Here is a 9,990-nt window from a genome sequence, read left to right as displayed (position 1 = left end):
TAGGGCTCGATAGAAAAATTAACCAGATTATTTTCATTATATATCACATTTCTTTGTACACTTGTGATATTTTCTATTGCTTTAGATACTTTTTTATTCAAATACAGGTAGTAGAATAACTAGGAGGACACGATTCACAGTCCTTATATAAATATTATTCATGCCATTAGACTTAAATCCTACTTTAGCGGCTTATAATGAGGCATTATAATGTAGCCAAGTTCTTCTGCACAGAAAAGATTCATGCTGCCCTTTACCTTGTTTTTTACAGTGATAATGTTTAATTTTTTAATTCATTTAAAATGTGGAATCAAGTTTCATTTACATACATATTTTTTTGTACTTGGTAGTATAATCTAATAATTTGTTCCATTACTTATAAAGTGTTGAATAGAAAAATTTGCCATGTTTTATTAGAGAATATTGTATAATTTCTCTTAAAATCATCCATTAATTTGTATTTTTCTACCATTGGCTCTTCTTTTTAATTAAATTTATTAGAGTGACATTGGTTAATAAAATTATATGGGTTTATACCATTGGTTCTTAAATTTCTATGAGCACTTACCCACTATATCCTTTATCTGAAGCACATATCCTTTTCAAGTTAAATTGATTTATCTATCATCCATGCCTGTTTAAATACGTTCTTTGTTAAAAAGCAATGTTAAATTAGTTATAGAAAATTTAAAAGCTAAAATTATTACATTTTATTGGCACATCCTTGAGTTAGTGTTTGAGGATGTATTTCCAGTGTTTACATTTAAATTTTGTATTTATTCACTATTGAATACATTTTAAGTCCAGTGATTGATTGAGGTTGTTGATTGCCTGCATTTGGCATGCCTAGCTAATGCTATTTTGTCTCAATTACTTGATCACTAGAAGGGAAATTTTCATTTTATCATTGTCTACTCATTGTTACAAAATAAGGGCAAAGTGAAATAAAGTTGTGACACAATTGCACAATAACTACAGTACAGACATGATAGTTAATATTACTAAACTGGCTGAAACCGGTTTGGCTCAGTGGATAGAGCGTCGGCCTGCGGACTGAAGGGTCCCAGGTTCGATTCTGGTCAAGGGCATGTACCTGGGTTGCGGGCACATCCCCAGAGGGAGGTGTGCAGGAGGCAGCTGGTCGACGTTTCTCTCTCATCGATGTTTCCAACTCTCTATCTCTCTCCCTTCCTCTCTGTAAAAAAATCAATAAAATATATTTAAAAAATATTACTAAACTGAAATGCTGTCTGGCAGGCATCATTACCATGTACTCTTCAAAATATCCATTCATTTGTTGACATACCACAGTCTGAGGGGTGGTTTGAGAGCATCTGTACATAATATCCAAAGGTGTGGGTTACATGAAAATCAAGTATATTTATATGATCTATAAATATGGAGCTAAATTGTTTTTAAGTTTACCTGTCTCTGTTGAAAAAAAGTTACTATTGGCTCTTCCAGAGAGGGTTGGTGAAAATTGTTCTTTGGATGCCTCATTTTCTTTGTGATAACTACATTTTACTTTTAAACATTTTATTAATTACCTAATCTATAATATTAAGATAGGTTGGTAAGTTTGTGTTAGTCTATAATTCTGAGGTTAATTATTTTTAAATGATTCATTTTAAATTATCTTTATTGAGGTATAGTTTACATACAAGAATGTAACTTCTTAATTACAGTAAGATGTACCATTTTAAGTGTACAGCTCTCTATAAACTAGTTTTCTCTCAGTTCATCATAGTTATATCCTTTGACATTTTTAGCCAGTGTCTGTCTCTTCGGGTTGATATTGATCCACTAATAGTTATAGTTATACTAGACCATATTAGAAGTACTTACAAAGGCTTTCTGGGTGTATGGGTTTGTTTGGTGATGCAGAACATGAGACATTTGCCCTGGATTTCTCTTGCTCAGCACACTTTGTACCAGTCATACATTTATTTCTTACCCACTTGCTTGCAGTCCAGTAGTAGATTCGGACCTTTATCAAGTGACCATATAAATATGTAAAGGTGTCGTTTTAATAAAAGTTATGAAGAAGAGGTGTTTGCTAAGAGAGCATATGGGGTTTCAGACCTAGACTCGGGACTGTGGGAAGGCTCTCTTCAGGAAGTGAGGATTGAGCCAAGACCTGAGGGGTAATATAGGGTTGAGTGGAGCATGGAAGGGCAAAGCTTTTAGGAGAAAAGGGAACACGCCCTTTGGCAAGAAGGGTGTAGGCTCAGCAAGCAAGGGAGACCTGGGGAGAGGAGGCTGCAGAGCATTGCAGTGTTTCCTGGACAGACTTCTCTGGCCACATGAAGGGGCTTTGATGTAATCCTTAGGGCAGGGGAGTTTGGGGAGAGTTTTAAGGGGAAAGGTGAGGCACTGAAATCAGTTAATTGGAAGGGCTAAGAGGCCAGACAGTACTTCAGGTGGGAATGCCAAGGGCTCTAACCACAATTGGTAGTGTTTGGGTAGAGAACAGTGGGCCAAATTGAAAGAGATTTAGGAGGCAAAATCAACAGCTCTTGGTGATAGACTTAATAGGTTTGGTGTGTAAGATGTTAAGAGTGACCCAAACCCTAGCTGGTTTGGCTCTGTGGATAAAGCATCAGCCTGCGGACTGAAGGGTCCTGGTTTCGATTTAGTCAGGGGCACATGCCCGGGTTGTGGGTTCGATCCCAGTGTGGGGCATGCAGGAGGCAGCTGATCGATCAGTGATTCTCTCTCATCATTGATGTTCTCTACCTCTCCCTTCCTATCTCTGAAATATATATATATATTTTAAAAGAGTGATCCTGAGTTTCTGGCTAGTATTCATGAGATTTGGGGACCAGGAGACAGCACCAGGTTCAGAGGGGTAAGATGAGGAAATGGTTAGGCTTTCTGTTTAAATATCTTACACTCTTACTTTCATTTTACATTACAATAAAGATTTGTGGAGAGCAGATTTAACCCAGAGGGATAGAAGGGATTTGATGTTCTAATGGAAATAAATGAGAAAATAGATTGTTACATAGGCATTTTATTACTGACTTAGCTTGGAGGCATTTATTTTCTATAGGATTTTGTCTTTGTAAGATCCAACTTCCTACATCTTCCTTTTTTGGCTCCATGCTCTCGTTGGCTTTCTTCTCTCGTGTGTGTGTGTGTGTGTGTGTGTGTGTGTGTGTGTGTGTGTGTGTGTGCGCGCGCGCGCGCGTGCTTCAGAATATATCCTTTTCAACAATAAAAACATATATAGATATGGTTCTGTTACTTCTTAGATGAATGATCTTGGGGAAAATTATGGGCATGTAAAAGTACTTAGACAGTTGGGATATTTTCATTCAAACCATAGATTGAAATATTTAAAAATACTTCAGTTATCAAAATGTATTCCTGATATTTGGATGAACAAATAAAGAATTCCTCTCAATGAAAGGCCTCCTCAGAGTAATTAGATAATGAATTGTTGAGTACAACCTTTGTATTGGTTTAATCCATGAATAGTAGAATAAAATAAAATCAATATCTTTTTCTGTTCTGTTTTGAAATGCCTGTTGGATATTTCAAATTATACAGGAAAATATTTAAAACAATGATTTCTCCTACTTCCTTAAGCAGTGTATGATCGGTTTAGAGAATTCACTGTTCAGAAGCAATAATCAAATCAAGTTATGTAAGTGTATTTTAAATAACAATAAATTTTACCATTGTTAATACTGATTAGTTTGTCAACATCTTAAGAAAGGACAATTTATTCTGGGAATAAACCAAACATTCAGGAGCTTCAGACAGTCAGTGACAGGAATGAGTTTTGGTTATAACTCTCTGTGTCCAGTATGGTTGTTTAGTCATTGAGGCATGATTTTTATAGGTGGAGAGCTTGAGAAATATAGCCCTTCCAGATATTGTTTTATACCCTTTGACTCAGTTATATCACTTACAGAATTTACTTTATGGAAATAAAGATGCAGATGTTGAAGTATGTTCATTGGTAGACTGGTTAAAGAACCATCCACTATAGACCATGGTTTTAAAAATTATTTAATGACTGATAAATATATCTTATACAATATTAAGTGAAATAAAAGCAACATGTAACACAATATACAATAATACTATTCCAGTATGAGAAAAATTTATTGGAAGAAGATATACCAAAATGTTAAGGGTTATATAAATAGTTTTTTAAAAATTTTTCTTTATACTCCTTTTGTACTCTTACTAGAAACCTGATACATGAAATTCATGCAAGAGTAGGCCTTCCTTCCCCAGGCTGCCGGCACTGGCTTCCCTCTGGCACCCAGGACCTGGGCTTCCCTTGCAGCCCCGGCTTCGTCCAGAAGGGGGTTCAGAAGGATGTCCGGTCTAATTAGCATATTATGTTTTTATTATTATAGATACTTCTTATACTTCATATACCCTTCATATTATTTTATATTTTCTGTAATGAGTTTGTATATCCTATATAATAAAAGCGTAATATGCAAATCAACCGAATGGTGGAACGACAGGTTGCTATGACACGCAATGACCACCTGGGGGCAGACAGTCAATGCAGGAGCTGCCCCCAGCCTGCAGGCTCCAGGCAGGCCAAGGTGGGTGCCAGCAGGGTCCCCATGATTGCCCTGCCAGTTCCCCCGCAGAGGGAGGTGACTGGCAGTGGCAGCGGGGGGTGGGGCTGGCTGGCAAGTGGGCAGTGGTGGCGGGGGCTGGTGAGCGGGTGGTGCCAGGCCAGCCAAGGCAGGGATCAGCAGGGGCCCCTCGATCACCCTGCCGGTCACCCCACAGATCAGCCCTAATCGCCAGCCAGGCCTAGGGACCCTACCCATGCACGAATTTCATGCCCGGGCCTCTAGTTTTTCATAAGCAGTTTGAATCAAAGTGAAATATTAAATTCTTTCCAACATCTTTTGCTGTTAATTACATGTGTTTTTCATCAAACATTGAATTGATTTTATGTAGAAAGCTATCTATTTGGCTTCAATCTTTAAGTGAATATAGAAACCATAGTGTGTGTGTGCGTGCGTGCGTGTGTGTGTGTGTGTGTGTGTGTGTGTGTTGAGAGAGAGGATTTCCATGGTACTGAAAGTATAAATAAAATAATATTTTACTTTATTTGACCCCCCTTCTTAAAATTTTTTTAAAATATATTTTTATTGATTTCAGAGAGGAAGGGAGAGAGAGACAGAAACATCAATGATGAGAGAGAATCATTGATCAGCTGCCTTCTGTACCCCCTCATTGGGGATTGAGCCTGCAACCCAGGCATGTGCCCTTGACTGGAATCAAACTCAGGATCCTTCAGTTCACAGGCCAATGCCCCATCCACTGAGCCAAACCGTCCAGGATGACCCCTCCCCCCTTTTGCACAACTGTTTTATACAGTAAATTCTATGTATAAGACGCCAGGGGAAAAAACTAATGAATTTCTTTATTCAAGATGGTATAAATGTGCTAATTTTGAAATTGAATTTGTAGTCGTATCAGTGGACAATTTTGAACCAAGCAAGACCTTTTATAAAATCAGGTAAGGTTTTAACACTTAGGATGAAATTTTAAAAATGCATGTAGGACTCTGAGTTTAGAGTGCAATATAGGATGAAACACTACCTGGAAACTCTTGAGGTATGAGCAGTCTCACTCTTTTCCTAGACACATACCATGCTGCCCGTTAGTTTGTGCTATGAGCAGTTTCCTAATAGGGTTTGTTCTTTCCCTTGTGTCAAAGGTAAGTTGCTAGCTAGAGCCATTTGAAAAGGAGCAACATAAGAAACTGTATTAAGAGAAAGTAGCCTACCTAGAAGAGTTACCTGCTACTACGTATATTAATATTCTAGTCCATCTTTTCCTGCATTATGCTGACTTTGCAGTTATTCCTTCTTAATGGTGAAATTTACAGTATCAGAAAGTACCTGTTCCTTTACAATTCTGTTCCTCCATTAAAAACAAAAACACAATACCCTTAAGAATCTTTCTCCTCAGTAGCCTATAGCACTTTCAGATAATTTTCCCCCTATCAGACAAATATGAAAACTGGTATTTTCTTTTTTCAGTGGGCAAATGATAAATAGAAAGGTTGATTTACACACATAGTTACAACTCAGGGTTTGTCTTTCAGCATAATAATTAAAATGGTCACTTCCCCTCCCCCTTTTCATAATTCCCCTTGCTTTTGTAAGAAACTTAGGCAAAAAGCACAGATTTTTAATGTTCATGATTTGTACCCTGTTGGTTATTTCCTTGTATTGTGTTCCTTTTTGAAACCTTTGTTTCGATGCAGGGACAATTTTTATTAAAAGATTTTGTCCTGTAGATTTGAAAGTGTCCTCAGAGTAAAAGGCAGGCCTGAGTCATTCAGAAGACCTTTCTATATGACATGTTTGCTTTGAGGACTCTATATTTTATTTTATCAAAAGCTTTTTATAGACTAGAATTAGACATGAGTTATTTAGCCTAGTGGTACTTAATTTTTAGCATTTCCATATCCTGTCCAGTCCTTATATTCTTCTCTTCCAAACGAGGGGGGGAGGGGAAATGTGCAACGTTTCAGTTTAAAGTAGGGTTCTGCTTACAAACTACTTCTGTTAGGTCAGGAGAACTAAATAAAGTCAAGGGGTTGGGGTGATTGGTGTTTGGTGGCAAATATTTTCCCACTTTGGATTTGAAGTGACCCATAGGGAAAAGCTGGTGAGCAACTGGATAGGTTCATTAGGAAAAAGTAGGTGAATGAGGAGATTTGGAGGAGGCATTCTACTTCCAGTAACTGCCAAGTATTGTAGAAGCCTTGCTTGTCTCTGATCTTAGAAACCCAATTAAAATGTGTCCCTGAGTTCCAGAGGGCAGTACAGTCGGTAGTCTATTGTCAGTCATCCTGGCACTTTTAACATTGACATTTCTGGTTCATCCGTGTTCTCTCACTGTCTCTGGTTTTTGCCCCCTCCCTCACTTCCCCTCTCCTTTTCTGTTCCTGACAATGTCTGCCGGGTGGTAACAAAGAATTTTGGAACCACGAAGTGAGGGACTGGGATGAGGAGGATCTATTTTTTACTCTCTGAGTTCTTGCTACTTTGTCCCAGAATATACCTACCCCCGGGCAATTGGGATTCCCAGTTTGAAAAACATAGGAGAATGACTTTTCTTTCTGCCTCTTTTCCGTTGCAGGAAACTCATGAAATTGTGGCAATCAAGAAATTCAAGGATAGTGAAGGTATATATCTTTCTTTCTCTCTCTCTCTCTCTCTCTCTCTCTCTCTCTCTCTCTCCTCTTTGATTTCTCTGAATAGAATGTGGAAGAGATGGGATTGAACTGATTAGATTCTATTACTGAAATTATAAAATCTCAATCTTAGAAACTGAATATAGCTTATTTATTTATTATCATGCTTTGCTTTGAAAATTTTAGTTTCTTCTGTGTAAATATTTTCAAATCTCATGATATTAGAAAACATATATTTTAAGGTACAGTCAATGTTGGAAAACTTGCTTCATGTGGTGGGTGGACGGAATGCTATTTACGTAGTTTCCAAATATAATAAAAATGAGAAAATGGATTTGAAGTAAATATTTCTGTGGGTTCACACAAGTACTAAGCACTGGGTGAAAGGCTTTAGTATTCAGTACTAGGATCTCTGGTTCCTAGTCAGTTAGAAATACAAGAATAAGTGATATGTAGATGGTATCAGGGGAATGATTTTATAAAAGTTATTGGGTGAAAAAAAGTTTTCAAGGGTAAATACTGTACTTGGAGGGCTTGATCACATGTCCAGACCATTTTGAATAGCGTATTAAAATTATCCCATGCTGGGTGAGAAAGGTTGAAATAAAATAAAACTTTTAAAAAAAGTAATGTACACAAAAAGGTAATGTATCAAAAAATAAATAAATAAAGCATTTCAGTAGTTTGTTGGGTTTTGAATGTAGACTATTGGCCATTTAAAGATAGCCAAGTAGAAAAACTGACCATGAAGACACACATGATGTCTGAGAAGTTCTAGGCAGCATTTTTCTAATTTTCTTTGGACAGAGACCCACAGTAGAAATGTTTTTTACATCCCAATCCAATATCAGCATACATAATGTCCTATATATAACCGAAACAAAGGTGTCACAAAACTGCTTTATTTTACTAATGTGAGGTTCTCCGTTTTCTGTTCTTTCGTGCTCATATGAATTCATGTAAATGCCTATTGTGACATCAAATACATTCATTTCCCCGCTAATGAGTCACAACCTGCCATTTGAAAAATAGCACTCCAGGCATGAGAGTCACCGGCATAGCATCAACCTTCATATCTAATTAGAAGTATGACAATAACAGTCACAACCTACCTTCATCAGCTCACATTGAGTGATTACTGTAAGACAGCAGCCTCTATATTTGTGAACGGTTTCATCACCCTTACCTTAGAGACTTAGCAAACATTAAATAACTAAAAGGGCTCAATGACAAAGTCCTATGGTGTAGAGTCAGTGGGATATGATGTAACCCGACTCTGATGTGCTAGTTATATGGAGCACATGCATACCAGCCTGGAACTTGAGCAGTCATTGTCCCAGCAGCCTTAAAGAGAGGCAATAAAATAATGCTTTTAGCTATTCATAAGAAAAGAAAAAGAAACTGCTTCAAATGATGTACCTGTAGTATAACAGGAAGCAATAGCCTTGGCCAACTCACTCTGAGACCATTAGAAATGAGCTCTTTGAGTTGTGGCTTTGGACTAACCACAGGTGGCCAAGAGACAAATGGTGATTTACTAAAAAGAGTGGTTGCAGCAGTAGATCAAGCATAACCTTCGCATAAGTGTAAATACTTCTGGCTGTGCATTCATATTGTAAGGCACATCGTCAAGCATCAGTTACCACCAAAAATAATATTTGTCATCAAATTTTTGAAAAGCAGTACAATCTAGGACATGTATGTCATTGCTTTTTTTTTAAAAAAAACTACCATTTTCTTTTCAACCTGTATCCTCTGCATACCAATTCTTAAGACCTGTTTATAAATAGCAGTTAAAAAGAGTAGAAAGCAGTCAGTGCTTGAATGAATTTGTATAATTTTGAGACAAGGCTGTTTTTAGCTGTGGTGTCCTGGGAATGCATGAATAGTGTCGACATTATAGGAAACATTTGATCAGCCCTTATTTCACTGAGCTGACAAAGCATGAATCCAACCCTGCCTTCATCTCTGTGACGCCATTATCAGTTACCATACCTTAGGCATGCAGTCTTATCACCCATTGTTGGGAGCATCCCCGAAAGGAGTTACACATATTGTGTCTTTCCACAATGCCAGGTTTATTAGGGGAGACTGCCCCAATAAGCCAATAGAGTCACATGCAGGTTACACACGGAGAGGGGAGGCTTACTTGATAGAAGCGAGCAGACCAAGTGTCCAGAGCAAAGTCCTAATTATTGGCAGTGTCTGCAGGTAGAGAGGTGGGCAGGGGTCTTAAGCTAGGTGGCTACAGTGGCAGCACACGCCCGGTGGTGTGAAGTCCGGCAGGGCTCTGACTGTGACCCATGGTATGGCCAAGCTCAAGCATTGAGTGGTGGGAGCTCTAAGTTCTCATTGCCTATATGGGTAGAGGTCCCATTCATATAGGTGTCCAGATGGAGTCCTTATCCAAGTGTCCAGAATTGTGGTTTTGGGCCTTCTAGGCCTTATGAAGGGTATTCTCATTACACCCCACTACCTCAGCCTTGACATAGCACTTGACATAACTGTCATGGCTGACTCCATATTGGATTGTCAGAGGGGTCCAGAAAGTCTGCTCTGCTCTTGCTCTATATACCATCCATTTTGCAGATGGACACCTTTGTAGGTACACCTATACATACTTCTAGAGGGGTACTTCCTAAACATTTCTATGATAGAATCTGAAGACATATACAATTATTTATAACTTTTTAGTTCAGTCATATTTTAGGCACATTTTCCTACTATTTCCAGTTCTCCCTAGTGTATATCTCATACTCTTTTTAAAATATAGCATTCTAATTATTTTTGGGTTTTAG

The 9,990-nt window shown here is 38.0% G+C and overlaps 1 protein-coding gene across 3 annotated transcripts in view; it reads left to right on the top strand.

The window, feature by feature from the left end:
• The window catches only part of CDKL5 (cyclin dependent kinase like 5), a 118,373-nt gene that overhangs the window by 28,437 nt on the left and 79,946 nt on the right, over window positions 1-9,990 (top strand). For all 3 annotated transcript variants that reach the window (XM_015564880.1, XM_006765130.2, XM_006765129.2), the window contains exon 3: window positions 7,138-7,183. In XM_015564880.1, the coding sequence (XP_015420366.1) occupies window positions 7,138-7,183 (46 nt within the window). The remainder of the gene's footprint in view (window positions 1-7,137; window positions 7,184-9,990) is intronic.

This window comes from Myotis davidii, unplaced genomic scaffold (assembly GCF_000327345.1).
Source record: "Myotis davidii unplaced genomic scaffold, ASM32734v1 scaffold161, whole genome shotgun sequence".
NCBI lineage: Eukaryota > Metazoa > Chordata > Mammalia > Chiroptera > Vespertilionidae > Myotis > Myotis davidii.
Note: the sequence above shows the minus strand (reverse complement) of the source record. Positions and strands in the feature narration are given on the sequence as shown.